This window comes from Narcine bancroftii, chromosome 2, assembly GCF_036971445.1.
Source record: "Narcine bancroftii isolate sNarBan1 chromosome 2, sNarBan1.hap1, whole genome shotgun sequence".
Lineage (NCBI taxonomy): Eukaryota > Metazoa > Chordata > Chondrichthyes > Torpediniformes > Narcinidae > Narcine > Narcine bancroftii.
The window spans coordinates 254,297,440-254,316,194 of NC_091470.1; the positions used below are offsets into that span (position 1 = coordinate 254,297,440).

At 41.2% G+C, this 18,755-nt stretch overlaps 1 protein-coding gene across 1 annotated transcript in view; it reads right to left on the reverse strand.

Moving 5' to 3' along the window:
* LOC138755243 (collagen alpha-1(XXI) chain-like) overlaps positions 1–18,755 on the reverse strand; it is a 198,914-nt gene that overhangs the window by 109,955 nt on the left and 70,204 nt on the right. The window contains exons 7-9 of the mRNA XM_069920865.1: positions 18,097–18,174; positions 13,181–13,264; positions 2,284–2,337 (exon numbers count right to left, since the gene is read on the reverse strand). Of these exons, the coding sequence (XP_069776966.1) occupies positions 2,284–2,337; positions 13,181–13,264; positions 18,097–18,174 (216 nt within the window). The remainder of the gene's footprint in view (positions 1–2,283; positions 2,338–13,180; positions 13,265–18,096; positions 18,175–18,755) is intronic.

Sequence of the window (18,755 nt, forward strand, 5' to 3'; positions counted from 1 at the left end):
TGACATTGGCTTCACCCTTTGGCCTGCACAAGCAAGTCGGTGCTTGGGCAAGGACATTCATCCGTGCCAGACCTCAAAAGTTCAGCGCCACACCAAGGCCCCACAACAGGTTTTTGCACCTAAGCAGCATGGGTTTGATCATATCCACGTGGATATCATCAGACCGTTGCCCCCGACCAAGAGCACTGCTCACCTCTTCACAATAGTAGACAGGTTCACAAGATGGACAGAGGTTATCCCACTCTCTGACTCCTCTGCCTCATCTTGTGCGAGAGCCATCATCGCCAATGGGATAGCGCATTTCGGCCAATCCATACCTCCTCTGACGGAGGAGCTCAGTTTATGTCCAGGTTATGGTCCACAATCGCACTGTTGCTGGGCACGCAATTGCATCGGTCAACGGCCTATCATCCCAAGTCCAATGGCTTAGTGGAACATTTTCAACGTCATATGAAAATGACTCTCATGTGTTAAGGGACTGGATTGGATAGATGAACTGCCTTGGGTACTTTTAGGTATCCATACTGCACCAAAGGAAGATCTAGCTGTGTGCTCCACAGAATTGGTTCTTGGAGCCCCCCTAATGGTCCCAGGGGATTTCATTCCAGTAGCACATGGGCAGCAGGAATCTCCCACTTTGGTATTCACACACTTAAGGGAGAAGGTAGGTACAGTGGCACCTATCCCAGCCAACCAACATGGGTCTATGACTTCTTACATTCCACCTGAACCAAAGGACTGGCTTTATGTATTCCTGCACAGGGATGCGCATCGGAGGCCATTGCAATGTCCATATGAAGGACCTTTCAAGGTGATACGGAATGATGGCTCCATGTTCGTTATGAACGTTGGCGACAGGCATGAAACAGTTTCAGTAGATCACTGTAAGCTGGCACATGTGGACTTAGATCAGCCGGTACAGGGGGTGTCCTCATAAATCTGGTTCGGCGGGGGGGGGGGGGGGGTGGGAAATCATGTGGCGAACCACGCCGCTCCATTATAAAACCACCATCTGTAGTTGTGGGCCCAGCAGGATCAGGAGTTCCCAGTGGCTGGGGTCACAAAGAACTCTGGGAGGCGCGTGACTTCAGAGGTCAGGTGATTGTGATAGCGCATCAACTGTAATTATTTAAACTCCTGTGAAGATTCCATAAACCAGCTCTGTTGGTTCAGCTCACAGACAACTTGCGTGGTGCTTTATTCACTGCACCACTCATCACAATGCAATATTTCTGATTTTCTTTTTGAAAAAAAAGCACAGTAGGTCCATCACATCCCTGTTAATTTAAGCAACGGTTAGTTAGAGAAGTACAGAAATGGCCAGGATGTCAAATCTTAGATAATCATTATTAGTTTGGCGATGGACAGTCCTATGTCAGTTCACCGTGCAGTCAGTGCTTCACATCTTTATAAACAGGAGCAAATATCACCCATTAAGTCTGTTCCTACAGTGAATAACATCATGGCTGAACTCTTGCACCCAGCTCATTTCACCAACACTCTAATCCTCTGAGTTCAAAATTAAAGATCTCCCTTAGCTTTGTCTACACTTAATAATTGAGCATCCACAGTACCTCAAAGACTTACAACTCTGTTTAAAGAAATCTCCCCTCACCTCAAGCATAAATGACTAACCCTTAATTCTGGAGCACGCTTCCCAATTCTGGACTTTCCACTGAGAAGTAATAGCTTTACTGCAGCTAATCATCTAGGAAGGGATCTTTTACATTTTACTGAGATGCTTGTTAAGTACAAATTATGAATATATTCTTCTCCTGACTCCCTGGTCCTGCTAAACTGCAACTATAGTTGGTAGACCAATCATTGTACTGCTGTCCAAAAAATGGTAGTCTTCAGTGTTAACAAAGGAGAATTCTTCCTGTTCATTCCCTCAGCCATTTGCTAATATTTGAACAAAATATTATGTTGTGGTGTGCTTATAGTAGCAGAGATCTCCCACCATTAATGATGTCAGAAAGTCACAGATTTAAATGCACTTCATTCTGCATCAATTTTCTGATATGATATGAGTATTGGTTCAGCATCTGCTCTAGAATAGTAATTCTGCAACCACCTCTTGAGCTGTTATGAGTACCTGCACCCAGAATGAAACATGCAGCCACAGGGAGCCAAGGAAACATAAAAATTTCCAAAATAAATGCAACTTTGCCTTAAAGTTTATCAAAGGTGTGTATGGTATTTTAGCACCAGGTAACAACACATAACAAAACACTGATCCCTTTAAACATGTGAAGATTGTGTCAGAAATGGAAAAGTACTCACAAGCACACCATCAGTTCCTGATTTTCCTGGTTTGCCATGTTCTCCCTTTTGCCCCTAGTAACAGAGAAACAAAAACCCATGGATTAATTGGCCTGAATATATTCAGTCATATTGCTCACAGGTTCCTTCAATCTTGTTCCTCATTATAGGTTCAGAGGTGAGGGACTGAAGTCAAACCTATGCTTTCCTTAAACTAAGGTCACTAGAGTTATGACCCTAGAGGACCCCAAAACCCAGCAGCAATAGATATTCACCAAGACAAATAGTTATTTAAACAAAAGTTGCTTTTAATTATCTTTAAACATGAAAACAGAATCACACTTTAACTTATCACTATTGACTTAACTAACCTAACTTAACCTCCTTCTAATTCTAAGCACATGTGTATGTAATATGCGTGTGTAAGTTAAGAAAAGTTCTTTTGTTCACAGTCCAATCTCACTTCTCATTCCTCCAAGTTTACTGGTTGCAGGCAATTCTTATACTGTGCACAGAATTTAACATTTATAAAGTTCACCAGGCTTTGGTGCTTGTAAGGTAAATGGTAACCACTCAGGAAGGTTCTTGTCAGTTTTCAGAGAGATTTGTTGTACACTGGACACCCACAACTGATTACTTTTTAATCAGCCACTTCAATGTCTTGCCAACGAAACTTGCCCCATCAAGATTCTCCAGATGATAACCTCTTTCTTTCAAGTCACTACAGATTTCCTTTTTGTTTCAGTTATTTCAAGTGAAACATTAAGCAGCCAGTCCTCTCCTCTTCATTAGCCACAAGGGCTTTGACCAGGCTGAACCAAGTACTCACAATCTGTCTTCCAAATGGGGTTTTCCACAAGCTTGACAGCTTGTCCTGTTCCAGTCCCAGCTACTGCTGCTGTCTATAAAACTGTAGAAATGAATTCTCTCTCTCTCTCACATTCTGAGGGAAAAGCTGTTTGACTCTCTCTGCTTGCAAAACCACATGACCCCCCTAGAACAGTAAGCTCCACTCCAGACAGCCTGCGGCTCCGACAAGTTCTTTCATCTATAACCATATAACCATTTACGGAGCGGAAACATGTTGGCCTTTCGAGTCCACACCGGTTCACTGATTTTGTGCGCCCTCTTCAGGCAATGGTCCCGGTAGATCTGGTCCTATCTCTTTATTCAGACACCTGCCCATTTTTTGCTCATACCTTGATGATAGGTAGAGATGATGCATCAATGATTCACTGCACTTTCCAATGCAACTGCAGAAGATGCAATATTTGTTCTTTATCTTATCCTTTCCCACAATCCACAGTTGCAAATGAACCTGTCAGATGAAGTAAAAATTCACTCACACATCTTCTGGTCTAATGTATAGCATTCAGTGCTCACAATGTGGACTCTACTACACCACACACAGACTGGCTGACACCTCTGCAAAACATAATCATTTAGTCTATGAGGTTGAATTTAAGCTTTAAGTTGCCTGATACTTTAATTCTCCAATAAAAACAATATACAGGAAATTGATGCCTTTTTGTTAACAACAATCCATTAGTAAGGTCTCTTGGGCACTCTCCAAAGCTCTTGCAAAGGCTCTGGGGCTGATATATCTAGCATGAGCAGAGCTCCAGTATTTTAAATAAGATCTGTTTTAAAATGTTTGTATGTGACCTACACTAAAAAACCTGCCCCATTTTATCTCCTAAAAACATATCTATATGCAATACAAACACAACATAATCTGTCACACTAGAACAAAAGCTTTATGGAATTCCCTGTCCATTTAGTTCTAAATGGTAGCCTAAGGCTTTCATGAAAAGCCACAACCACTATGGAAAATAAACCACATGAACTACCATCCATTACTATGTAACAATTTACACAGACTATGTTACAAAAGTAATAATCCATTACATATTTACTACACAAGGCCACAGTAATGAATAGAAGGGAGCAGGTGGCAGATGATGATGAAACACGTGGTTCTAAATAGGATTAGATTAATGGGTGGAGAATAATGAAAATAACTGTGATGAGCCAAGGGATAATGTCCTGTTAAGATACGAGGTTATGAATGATTGGGTGCAGAAATGTGATCAGGTCAGGACTATAATATTTTAAAGAAGGGCAGTGTCTCATAGCAATAGACATTTCAGAGTCCAGGCTTTGATTTGTCTCAGCTTTAGTTTGCAAATAAAGGCTTAAACAACAGTCAGAGGGTTTCTCCAATCCAAAGAATCTGCTGACAAATTGACCTAAAACGAGGCTCGGAGTATTGATCAGGAAAACTGTGCAGTGGGGCAAGTAATAATAAAGGGTAGAGTTTGATGAAAGGAAAAATTCCAAGTGGTGTTGGTAAGTCCTCGTGGATATCATCCTAGGTAAAAAGGGATCTGAACAGACGAGGGGTTCTGCAGATAATGCCAAAGGTAAATAGGGGTCTGCATGAGCAGTACAGGTAAGCAAGATAAAATTGGGATCAATTGGACATGTTAAAAACCACAACATGTTAGGGAAAAATAGTAGAAGTTGCATTGAAAATAGCATAGTAACTGCAATGAGTGGATAGGACAGAAATAAAGACCACGACTGGTCTGAATGCCAAAGTTGTTTTCTCGAGCGTATAAAAGTTGATGCATCCATTTGTTGAATAGAGACCTCTGGAGACTGCTTTCAAGGCTGAAAGCAGTAAGGGTTTGTGATAGTACAGACCTATCACCAATGTATATAGTTACAGTATCTAGAGTGTAATGACTGTGCTTACAGCGATTGGCTGAGAGCTTAGCCACGCCTACTGTCTGGGCCTTAAAGGGTTGTGTCCCTAGCCAGACTGGTCGGCCACCTGTGAAGATCTCCTGTCTTTTGCTAATAAAAGCCTTGGTTTGGATCAACAAGTATTTGGTTCTTTCGACGAGCTCTACAGGGTTCTCTCAGGTTAACGGTGTCCAATGAAGAGTTAACTGTACCAGTTCTGTATGCTGTGTTCTTTGCATCGGGAGGTAGCAGTTTCAATACATTTGGCAAACCAGCCATGAGTCCAAGAGTGGGGAATGCTTACTGGATGGTGTCAGTGACCAGCTGAACCAGCATCTAAAATCTAAAGAATGGGCCCATGGGACATTTTCCCGGTTCTTCTTTTAAGGTGTTAGATCAATTGATCTTTCCCTTCCTATAGCATAACTCTGATGGACTCCAGATGAACCAAGAGTGTCGCATCCTGAGCACACAGAGGATAAGGGCTTAAGGATTTTTCCGGTGAGAGGATAAAAGTATTGTCCATCATAACATGTTGCCCTCATTCTGACGGCCTGCATTAGACAGGTTGCTAAGAGGGGAAATGCCCCACGCGAAGGTCAGGGCCCTGAAGTGGGCACAAAGGAACAAAAGGACAACATGGGACAAGTGTGTGATCCATCATGAGTAAAGACTCCTATGGGTAAAATGTCGGAAATGAGTGATGTGGGGACCCCAGGATAGCTAGTGTGTTATTTATATCTGAAGTATAGTAAAAATTTAAGTTGGGCAGTGAGTTGCACAACTCAGAAAAAGGTAGGAATTGAGCAGGAGACCAGAAAAGGGCTGACCAGGTAAATTTATGATAGAGTTTAAAAAGGTAATGATATATCAGAAAAGGGACCAGTCCTGTCATGTTCCAATTACACGAAGCAGAAAGAAGAATTTATAATGGTAGTCATACAGCCGTGGCAAAACAACTAATGTGGAAAAAAGAATAAGAGCTGGAGAGATAATGGGAGCCACAGGCGAGGAAACGTTGGGGATCTCAATTACATGTCTGGAATATTGCTTGGTAATGAAAGTAAAGTTAATAATGATTGGCCACTCCCGCCCTGTCTGGGCAGTATATTTTTTAAGGCTGAAATTAAACTTTTCTCCAAGATGTGTATTAAAAATAAAATTTAATTAAGGAACAGACCAGCACCAACAACACAATGTGAAATTGATTGAGCATTTCAGATTAAATGTATGATAATTACGATTAAAATGGTAACACATTCTCTCAGGTGCCAAATGGTTAACAAACAGAAGATGAAAGAATAAAACCCCGGGGACCTGACGTCAGGCAAAGAGACACAATTCTTGCAGAATGTTGAGAGTGAGGAATCAAAAGATTCCTTGTGGGCAAGGCCACCCCCATATGTACCCTAGGAGCCACAGTGACCAGACCTGTGTCTCACTAGTTACGATAAAGAAGGTGGTTTCTGACAGCTTTGATGTAAAATTGTTGCTCATTTTGAAAAAAACAAACATGAAAATTTGCTCACACTTTCATTGACAGTAGAAAGACTGTGCATAAGAGAGGAAGAAGGGGTTAAAGAACTTGAACTGAAAGTTATCTGCAGTAATTTGAAACCCGCTTTCCAGAGTGCTTCAATCATGTAGCAATTTCACAAGTTGTTGGACTTTAAAAGTAACAATGAAGAAATGGTGTTCCACTTCTGCAGTGTTTCCTGGTTCTAACTTGTACAGAAGGAGTAAAAACGAATCACACAAAAGAAAGAATTATTTTTAAAAACTGCAACTGGCCTAATACCAATAACAACCTGGAAAAATGGTGATGACCTTTGAGCCAAGTATTAAAGAGAGAAAGCTGAGGTACCTTTGAAACCTAGAGTAAAATACATTCAACATGTAGGGGCAGCTCTCCGGATGTCTAATCCAATAGATGACTCAGGCACTTTTGAGTCACTATGAACCTTTCCCTTGGTGAATTTATCTGACCTTCTATGAGTGTATTACTGTTAACTCGATGGCCTTTTTAAAACTGCCTTGCAAAAAATACAGAAATGAAGTAATGAAGATGATCGCCTTCTATCATCCAGTTTTCCCAGGAATTTGAATTGTTTGCCCTTGTTAGAGCCTACATGATAGGGAAAGGAATATTTATGCCCATACCAGGACTCTTTACCCCTTGAGAATGCTTATACGGATGCTATTGCAAAAGCTGCTGTTATAAATGATTCCTTCACCGTTTATTCAGAAAGCGATAAATTGCTTGAATAGAACTGTCTTGCCTGACACAGGGATGAATCATAAGTTCAGGGGATCGCTCCTACAATTTTATTAAGCTCTGTAAACAGTAGGGGGTGTGCCATAAATCAAATTATGAACCACCCCCGCTAGACAATTTCTGAACCAAATACAATTTAGTTTACTTGTACTACTTTGACCACCGCCAGTGGGCTGATAACGCCTCAAACCGTGCATCTTGGCGCCTCACAGTTTGGCGGGCAGCAACCTCCTTTGAAGAAGACCGCAGAGCCCACCTCACTGACAAAAGGCAAAGGAGGAAAAACCCAACACCCAACCCCAACCAACCAATTTTCCCCTGCAACCGTGTCTGCCTGTCCCGCATCGGACTTGTCAGCCATAAACGAGCCTGCAGCTGACGTGGACTTTTTACCCCCTCCATAAATCTTCGTCCGCGAAGCCAAGCCAAAGACTACTTTATTATTTACATGCAATATTACAGATAGACTAAGGAAGAGTGGCATAGGAGCGGCACATCACTAATCTAAGAAAGTAGTTCCTTCCAAAGGCCTACAAAGTAATCCTGGTAAAGAAATTGAATCCCTACCATTTGACTGTATATGGATTGATTTTATAGAATTAAGTACATAACTATAAGTATTCTCTTGTTATTATTGATCTGCCTGGATCCTTAAAGAATAAATTGACTGCCAGCAGAAACTGGGTTGAATTGGATAAAGGAATTGAGGATTACAGTAGTTCCATTGCTCCCATTAACCCCAAGCAGCAGGAATAGTGGAATGTGCAAATGAAAAAAAATAACTAGCCAAATTGACTGAGAAAACAGGGCTAAAATTGGCAAAAAAAAGTGCTACCCCTAGCATTGTTTTAAACGCGGGCTATCTGTTGCAGAGCTGGTCCACGGACAGCCAATATGGATGGACATCTTGGGGAGCAAAGCCCGCACTGCCAGTAGGGATGGATTTATTATTATTAGGTGATGACATAAGCAAATATTTGAGTAATCCAACTAAAACTTTTTTGAGAGATGCGTTCACAGGTACAACAAACACACCTAAAGGAGGGTGATCTAACAGATCAAAGTGGTGAATATCCTGATGTCAAACCTGAGAATTAAGTTCTGGTAAAGAATTGGGATCAGAAGGAATTGGGAATTTACTGGAAAGGACAATTCTAGGTCCAAGTAATAATACTGACTGCAGTAAAGCTTGAAGAACAGTCTCAAAAGATACATCAAACAGACTTAAGGAAAAAGGCCCCGCTAAGACATTTATCAAAACAGACTGAAAAAGCGAGGACCACCTACAATATGAGAACTTTATTATTTTGCCTCTTGTCGCCCTGTCATTTGAACTGAAGACCTCAGTCGCGACTGAAAAGATGATTTTTTGGTGACAGCATAATAATTTTTTAAATGTGTCTTACTTATATGTTGATAAGATGAATGTTTATAGCTGTTGAATCTATTCCCATATTCTAACCAACTCAACAGGAGGTGTCCCCTCAAAACCCAGTCCCTACCCCATACAGAAAGTGATAAAATGGATTTTGAGAGAGAATTGACTACAGACAAGGAGATTAACATATGGAGGAGAGCAGGATAGAACATGACATCTTTTATTAAATGGTATTTCTAGTCATATAGCTATACTAAACCTGGGAGAAAGTTGATGCAAGACCCTTAGTGTGTACAATGAGACATTTATTTTGACATAATGCATATCCATGGCTCACTACTAATTGAATGGGGTCCTGTTAATTGAAGTATGTGGTTCCCTCTACACATCATGTACAAGAGATGCACCAGTCAGATATTAGGGTTATTGGCTTATGAATCGCTTAAGTGGTTCCAAGCAGCTAAAGGAAGGTGTATAGAAAGCCAGCCACACTTATTTGATCAGATAGATAGTATGACTAGAAGAGGTTGCCCGGGTACTCGCTTTTACAATGCAATCACTTCTAAATTAGCACAGTCTGCATATTTCTTAAATAATAGTTACCTCATGTGTTTTGATGGTCTGAGACAGGAATGTGGGATAGTAAAATTGAAAGATGATTTGCCTTATATAGAAGAACACTGCTGGGAACATGATTGTGAGATTAAGAAAGGACACTTCTCATGCACTTGTTTAAGGAAGGAATGCTTGAATTGAACTCGAGAAACTCAGGTGGTTTGTGGGCTAGCTGACAGGAATAACAATGGGAAAAATAGAGAGAGAGAGAGAGAGAGAGAGAGAGAGAGAGAGAGAGAGAGAAAGAGTATGTATTACAGCAGTGGTTCCCAACCTTTTTCTTCCAACTCACAACCCACTTTAAGTATTCTCTATGTCATTGGTGCTCTGTGTTAGTAAAGGATTGCTTAAGGTGGTAGGTGGGTGGAAATAAAAAAAATTGAAAACCACTGTTTTAATCGTGCCTAATTGACTTGTTATTTGCATGGTTTCATAACTCCAAAGGAAATGGGCCAATGGCGATGCCGCTTTAGTTGCCCATTCAGAGCCAGCTCTTCAGCGCTTGACGTCCTGTTTTGCGGAAACTGCCAAAATGTTTGGCCTGGAAGTCAGCCTGAAGAAAACTGAGGTCCTCCATCAGCCAGCTCCCCACCATGACCACCAGCCCCCCTACATCTCCATCGGGCACACAAAACTCAAAACGGTCAACCAGTTTACCTACCTCGGCTGCACCATTTCATCAGATGCAAGGATCGACAACGAGATAGACAACAGACCCGCCAAGGCAAATAGCGCCTTTGGAAGACTACACAAAAGAGTCTGGAAAAACAACCAACTGAAAAACCTCACAAAGATTAGCGTATACAGAGCCGTTGTCATACCCAAACTCCTGTTCGGCTCCGAATCATGAGTCCTTTACCGGCATCACTTACGGCTCCTAGAACACTTCCACCAGCGTTTTCTCCACTCCATCCTCAACATTCATTGGAGCGACTTCATCTCCAACATCGAAGTACTCGAGATGGCAGAGGCCAACAGCATTGAATCCACGCTGCTGAAGATCCAGCTGCGCTGGGTAGGTCACGTCTCCAGAATGGAGGACCATCGCCTTCCCAAGATCGTGTTATATGGCGAGCTCTCCACTGGCCACTGAGACAGAGATGCACCAAAGAAGAGGTACAAGGACTGCCTAAAGAAAGCTCTTGGTGCCTGCCACATTGACCACCACCAGTGGGCTGATATCGCCTCAAACCGTGCATCTTGGCGCCTCACAGTTCGGCGGGCAGCAACTTCCTTTGAAGAAGACTGCAGAGCCCACCTCACTGTCAAAAGACAAAGGAGGAAAAACCCAACACCCAACCCCAACCAACCAATTTTCCCTTGCAACCGCTGCAACCGTGTCTGCCTGTCCCGCATCGGACTTGTCAACAACAAATGAGCCTGCAGCTGACGTGGACTTTACCCCTCCATAAATCTTCGTCCGCGAAGCCAAGCCAAAGAAGATGTGAGTTGGAAGAAAAAGGTTGGGAACCACTGTCTATAGGAAACAGCCTCACTGCCTTGTTTGCCATTGGGACGTTAGGACCTCTTGTCATCCCATACCCAGAAAATGCTAGAGTCAGAAGATGGATCATTGCTGAAGAGTATCAAAGTAATTTGTGCGGACTATAAAAATCTTGTTATCCTAGGATCTGACATTGGATGGGTAGTCTTCAGCTCCATATCCCTTGGAAGATCAGCTGGGGTGGAGGCTGCCAAGAATCACAATCATCTCATCTGTGGTTTAACAGCGTTGGGCAATGAGAAAGTGGTAGGGTTGCAGGCTGTTAATTAAGAATTGGTAGAATCGAGGCTTTTCTCACACTAAACAGTGGATTATCAGTTTGCTACCCAGGCTGGTGTATACTCGATTATAGGGGATAAGTGCATTACAAAGGTTACAGATGAATCCTTCAGCATCTCAGTGGCGATACAAGATATCTATAATCAGTTAGACAATTTTAGACAGGGACTAAGGGGCAGAATGGATGGCTTGCTTGGCTAACCTGATTATTTGGAGGGTTATGGGGGATCACATATCTTACATGCAATTGTGATATTAGCTAATTAAAAATTACAAACCAAAAGACAAACCTAAGAAATGTAGTATTAAAGTGTATTAAAAACACAAAATGGAAGCCTGAATAAAGTTACAGATTGGTATGGCCTTCATAAAGCACCAACAGATGACTTTGGAATGTAGGCAGTGCAGATAAGAAATACATTTTGGGGATAACGACTGTGGTTTATTCTGACAATTTGTGTGTGGCTCTTTGTCTTCTCTCTCTATGTGAGACCATTTAGGTCTCAAAGGGGGTAAATATAGGTAGAATAAACTACATGAACTACCCTCCATTACTTTAACAATTTACACACACTATGTTACAAAAGTAATAATCCGTTATGAATTTACTACACAAGGCCACAGTAATGAATTGAAGGAAGCGGGTGGCAGGAGATGATGAAACACGTGGTTCAAAATTTGATAAATGGGTGGAGAATAATAAAAATAATTGTAGCGAGCCAAGGGATGACATCCTGTTAAGATACGAGGTTTTGAATGATTGAGTGCAGAAATGTGATCAAGTCAGGACTATAATATTAAAAATAAAGGGCAGTGTCTCATAGCCACAGGCTTTGATTTGTCTCAGCTTTTGTTTGCAAATAAAGGCTTAAACTTTTCTGAAGAATTCTCCTTGTTTGCTGACAAGGAGAAAACCACAACACCTCATGAAGTCCACACTTCCATGCCATCAGCTCTGTACCTCCTTCCAGGATAACCTTACACAGGTTAAAGTTAGGCAGAAGTATAGTACCATATTTCCTTATGACAGAGAAGGAGGTTGTTTATCCTAATTAGTCTATAATGAATCAATGCCAGCTCTATTAATGCCATTTTCTGACTTATTTTCCACAAATCTCTTCTCTCTCACAAGGCCATTAACACTTCCCTGATCTTCCATCATCTGCCTACACACTGAGGATAATCTACTACACCGGCCAATCAACCAACCAGAACGTGGAAGCAAACTCCACACAGACAGCCTTGGAGGTCAGGACTGAACCTGGGTCACTAGAGTTATGAGGTAGCTGCACAACCCTCAGTGCTATTTTGACACCCAAGTGGCCCAAAAGAAAGGCAGGCCTTGGTAAAGATCTCCCTTCACTCTGGTTGAGGCCAAGCAGAATCAAAAGGCTTGGCTAGGACCTTGATGCAGAGCTAGGTTTGTTTCTGCTCATCTTCCCTTCTTCTTGCATTGGTTCTCATACAAACCACATGCACCATTCTTTTTTTACATTAGCAATTTTTCTCTCAGAAGCAGGGCTCCTATTGTGCTTGCAACTGGCCTCAAGCCCCAAAAAATGATGTAGTATCAGGGAAGATTCCCAGGTTCAAAATCAAGCAATACATTACTTGAATTTTACCCAGGCAACAGTTTGGATGTCCATGATGAAATGAGTTACATTACAGAGCATCAAAATCTTTAGCATAGGTTCACTATTAAAAAGCCAAGCCCATACAAGTACGTACAAACAAAATGCAACACTCCAAAATGGTTGGCAATATTGTTGAAACCCAAATAAATATTGAGGAGACCAGGGAACCAAATGAACCGCAGATTTTGGAACCTTGACGAAAAAGTGTGAAGCTGGAGGAGGTAATGGGTTCGGCAGCATCCATGGAGAGAAAGGGGCAGGAACATTTGAGCTCGTTGGTCACAATGTGATAGTGTCATCTTTTCTAGATTCAGAAAGTGGACAAGAAAGAAATTTTCACATTCACCGAGAATGTTCTCTCTGACTTTCTCCCATCATAAATGGTAGTGCCATCTTAACTGAAGGCTAGCATTCATTAGTTTTAAGGCAAGGTTTAATGTTTTGAGTAATTAGATGTGGGTATCAGCAAGGACAGAAAAACTTACTTTCTCTCCTTGTAGACCAGGAATGCCAGGAGCCCCCATCGGACACTCGCAATCTGTCTTGGGAGCCATTCTGTTGGGCAGACACTAAGCAAAATTTTAAGTAATAGATTTTAGCACAAGCTACATGTTATGCAAGTAGTAAAACTGGAATGCACAAGCAAAAATTACTCACCCTCTCATCATCCTAGATCAGAAGAAAGAGAAGAAAAAATTACCTTTGTGGTTAGAGATTCAACACAGCAAATGCCCATCCATGGCCTCATACACTGTCAAACAAAGTCTACCCACAAATTGGAGGAAAACACTTTATATTGCACTCTCCAACCAGATGGCATAAGCATTGACTTCTCCAATTTCTGTTAAGCCCCTCCGCCGAGTCTCTCTCTTTTTTACTACCCTTCTGTCTCCTTTCCTTGAGCTCCCTACCCTTCCCTCTCCTATCAGAGAACCTATCTTCTCATCACTTTTTTATCTCTTCTGCTCTCCCCCCCCCCCCCCCCGTAACCACACATGACATGAGCACTTACCTATTTGCCTGTGCTCCTCCCATTGCTTCTTCCTCCCTCTTCGCTCTTTCCCTTCCTCCTCTACCCCTCCCCCCCCCCCCCCCCCCCCCCCGCAATCACCATACTTTTATTCGGGAACCTGTCTGTTTTTTGCTCACACCTTGACTCAGGGCTCAGGCCCAAAACATTGGTTTACTTACTTACTAAAGGTGTTAAGTGACCTGCTGAGTTTCTCCAACATATTTGCATATTGTACTCCAAATACTTCATGACATTCTAAAGTCAAGAATGACCTCAACAATGTTAATTTGTCATCTGAAAATCTCCCAGGTTTGTCATTTTAAATGCAGACATTATTGTAAACTAATTTACAATAAAAGCTTTTTTTTCTGTTGGAATTTGGTGAAAGTACATGGCATGCAGTCAGGAGATACCATCATCCATTGAGAAAATTAAACTCCCTTCCAAAACAATGCAGACAATGCTCTGAAGTCCCAGTTTCTGGCAGAAGTTGAATGCCACATTCCAGCTCTCTTTTTCAATGAAGAAACGAGGACAAACAGCAGTTTAAAAAAATAAACAACAAATTTACTTTCAAAAGAAATTTAAAGCTCATTCATTAGGGCTGAATTTTACTACCAAATTTATATTGTGACAGTGCCTGGATTTTAGATTGAGACAATTTAACCTTTGATGTGCTGCAAAGCAAAGAGAAAAAAATATACACTCATACCTTGATGAAGGGCTCTAGCCCAAAACGTTAGTTATGTATCTTTATCTTTGCAATTTAAAGTACACTGTGTAGTCTGCTGTGCTTCTCCAGCCTTGTGTTTTTAATTAAGAAATTTGTTATTATTGGCAGAAAGAAATGGGATTCGAAAAGACAAAGACAGGCAGATATGTATAAACAAGGTGCAACAAACTGTGCAACAATAAACTTCTGTGATAACACCAAAACTGAAATGTACCATGTCAGTGTATGCTGAGCAAGAGTGAATATTGTCTTCATTTCATGCCCACCCCATTCATTTATTGAAGGTCTTTGTCTCAGTTGAAATGTTGAGAGCTTTGAAATGAGTTAGCCAACTTTTCACTTTATGCCAGTTTTGAACTACAGTGAGAATAGAATAATACCTGGCTTTGAGAACAAAGAGTCGGGTCATGCTTAATCACTACCTGTTACTTTATGTTTTAACTGGAAATCATATAGGATTGTAAGGAGCAAAGTGAAACCCAGCACAGCGAGATGTCTCTGACATGATTTCTGCAATTATGAATGTAAATAAACTTTAAAAGGAGAAATAATCAGACTTTTCAATGACTTTAAGTTTATAAAAAAAGTGATTTTATTCTATTTTATTGCCAATTTCACCCTTTGGAGTTCCATGATTTTTATTCTACATTTACTTCACTAATAGACAGATGTTTTATGTTCTGTTGACTTGGTTTAATAGAAGCAATAAATTTTGGTTTTTCCAAATTATCAACAATTATAAAAGGGTGAAATCAGTCTTTGGCTATTTGCACCTAAATGCAGCTGGTGGCTGAAACTCACATAATACTGGTGGAATTTTGCCCCCTATTTATTCTCATGAAACCAATAATTTCCTTGAATGCTTTTACATGTAGGATGAATCTAGTTACCCTTTCCTACACCACTGAGCACTTTCCCCTAATGGTTTAAATAACCAATCTAGACACATATTCTAGTCATTGTTTCACTTGGATAGCTTCTGTGGCCTTGATCTTAATTGTACTAGCTAGATATCCTAGCTTTTTTAAAAATTAAACCACGTTGTTTTCAATTAATTTTCCAGACAATAAAAACATTGAATTGAACATTCTCAGATTTCCAGTCCTTATGATTAATTCCTTACATTTCTTCACACAGTTGACTTAACTCCCAAAAATCTTAGAACACATCTGATTCATAACATTGGCAGCAAAATGGACTAATTGGACCCAACTTTAATATCCCTATTATTTATGGGTACTGGAAATGTTAGATACAATTTTTAGCTTTTCCGCTCTGTCAAATCAAATGATGCTCTTATGTTTTAACCAATTGGTCTAACTTCTTCTATTCCTATGACTTTTAGTTTAATTACAAAATTTCAAGCAAATCTTCCAAAGATTCTTTCTGACAATTTAAACAAGTGACATTGTAGCTATATTAAAACCATTTCAACAGATCAAAGGGCATCTACTTCAATTTTGGAACATATCCTATTCCACTTTATCCATCTCCCTGTGTACTTGCCAATCCCAGGCAAGATTTTTCCAATGCTATTCATAATGGCTTCCACAATCCCTAAACTCCCACTCAAACTAATCTCCCTGAATCATTTCCCATTTCACATAAGGTCATGGCCTTCTCCTGGACCCACTTCTGCTAACCCTCAATGCCCTTCAACCTATGTTCATCTCCCATCTCCATCACACCTCAGCTTCCTCTCATTGCTTGCCAAGTCCATAATTTTCCCCTGAAACTGCATGTCTCTCCCGCTTATTCTCTTAATGCCCTTTTTTCAAACTTTTGGTTGCTTCTCCCACTCTCTATTTCGACAGTCATTTCTATTCTGACTCACAGATTGACTTTGGGATGCTTTTCCATTATAAAGTTGAATGCTCTTTGTTCATACTTTAAGCAGCGTTTCTCTATTTTTACTGGTCTCATCAGATAACTTAAATATATTTGGGTTATGTATTGAGCCATGAAAGACCTCAACAATGAAGACGCTGTTTACATCCGGTACCGCACGGATGGCAGTCTCTTCAATCTGAGGCGCCTGCAAGCTCACACCAAGACACAAGAGCAACTTGTCCATGAACTACTCTTTGCAGACGATGCTGCTTTAGTTGCCCATTCTGAGCCAGCTCTTCAGCGCTTAATGTCCTGTTTTGCGGAAACTGCCAAAATGTTTGGCCTGGAAGTCAGCCTGAAGAAAACTGAGGTCCTCCATCAGCCAGCTCCCCACCATGACCACCAGCCCCCCCACATCTCCATCGGGCACACAAAACTTAAAACGGTCAACCAGTTTACCTATCTTGGGTGCACCATTTCATCGGATGCAAGGATCGACAACGAGATAGACAACAGACTTGCCAAGGCAAATAGTGCCTTTGGAAGACTACACAAAAGAGTCTGGAAAAACAACCAACTGAAAAAACTCACAAAGATTAGCGTATACAGAGCCGTTGTCATACCCACACTCCTGTTCGGCTCCGAATCATGGGTCCTCTACCGGCATCACCTATGGCTCCTAGAACACTTCCACCAGCGTTGTCTCTGCTCCATCCTCAACATTCATTGGAGCGACTTCATCCCTAACATTGAAGTACTCGAGGTGGCAGAGGCCGACAGCATCGAACCCACGCTGCTGAAGATCCAACTGCGCTGGGTAGGTCACGTCTCCAGAATGGAGGACCATCGCCTCCCCAAGATCATGTTATATGGCGAGCTCTCCACTGGCCACCGTGACAGAGGTGCACCAAAGAAGAGGTAAAAGGACAGCCTAAAGAAATCTCTTGGTGCCTGCCACATTGACTACCGCCAGTGGGCTGATATCGCCTCAAACCGTGCATCTTGGCGCCTCACAGTTCGGCGGGCAGCAACCTCTTTTGAAGAAGACCGCAGAGCCCACTTCACTGACAAAAGACAAAGGAGGAAAAACCCAACACCCAACCCCAACCAACCAATTTTCCCTTGCAACCGCTGCAACCATGTCTGCCTGTCCCGCATCGGACTTGTCAACCACAAATGAGCCTGCAGCTGACGTGGTCATTACCCCTCCATAAATCTTCGTCCGCGAAGCCAAGCCAAAGAAGAGAGAATCTTTTTCCCAGGGTAAAAATGTCACATACCAGAGGATATGTACTTAAGGTCAAAGAGGTAAAGTTTAAAGTGCAGGACAAGATTTTTCACAGGTGCCTGGAATGAGCTGCCAGGGTGGAAGCAGATATGATATTAATGTTTAAGAAGCTTCCAGATAAATGCATAAATATGCAGGGAATAAAGAAATATGGATCATGTACAAGCAGTAGAGTTTTTATTAATTTGAGCATCATATTTGGGATAGAGATGATTGGCTGAAGGGCCTGTTCTTGACATAAACTGTTCCAGGTTCTATTACTCAATTGTTTTAATATAAGGGAGACAGATTAAAGCCACTGAGAGAATTCCAAAATACACATCCAGCTGCTAGCAGGTCTTTACTAAACTTATATCTCTCCAAGAGGATTCCAGGTTAATGTTTGGAGATCAGGATATCAAACAAGCAGATACGATTAATGTAGCTAATTTTAATCCAAAAATAAACTGTTTCTGAAAAATTATTGGTCACTCATTGTTTTTAAGGAAAGGCGAGTTTGAGAGACTGCTTTAGCTTACAAGAAGATTTGTTCACTCACCACAGATGGTATTTCACAGGCCGTCTCCCGTTCACTTTGCTGAGGGTCACAGTAGAGTCTAAGCTTCTGTATTTCTATCTGTTTAATACAAGTTACAGAGAGCATCATCATGAACCATACAAATGAAGAAGGCTCACTGTTGAAAAGGATTCTACGGCTCAATCCAACACCCAGTTGACCACAACAAATATCATTTAGTGTTACTATCCTAGTTGAAGGATATTTTGGATTTGTAAAGCAGAACAAATTGTCATTTTATGTAAAATATTTCAGCTTTCAATTTACCTGAGTAACTCTATCATTTTTATTTAATATGTATATATTTTTTTTTTTAAAAAGCACATGTTGCTGGCACATGTTGTCCATCTGATTTCTCTTCAGGTGATACTGATGATCCACTTTTTTCTCCGTCTCTTGTTAATGCTCTCATGGTATTGTGGCATAGGGGATCCCACAATCCAGATCCAACGACAGTGAAGGAATGGAAATTCAGATTCAAGTTAGAGTGGTGTGTGTGATTTGGAGGGGAAGCCGCTACCTGTTCATTCTTCTAGTAATGTGTTTGAATGTCAACTTGCCACATAGTATGGAAATAGTTTTATTATTCTGGTCTGGATTTGGCCAAGGTAGCATTCTAACCTGCTCTATTATTGGGAAGA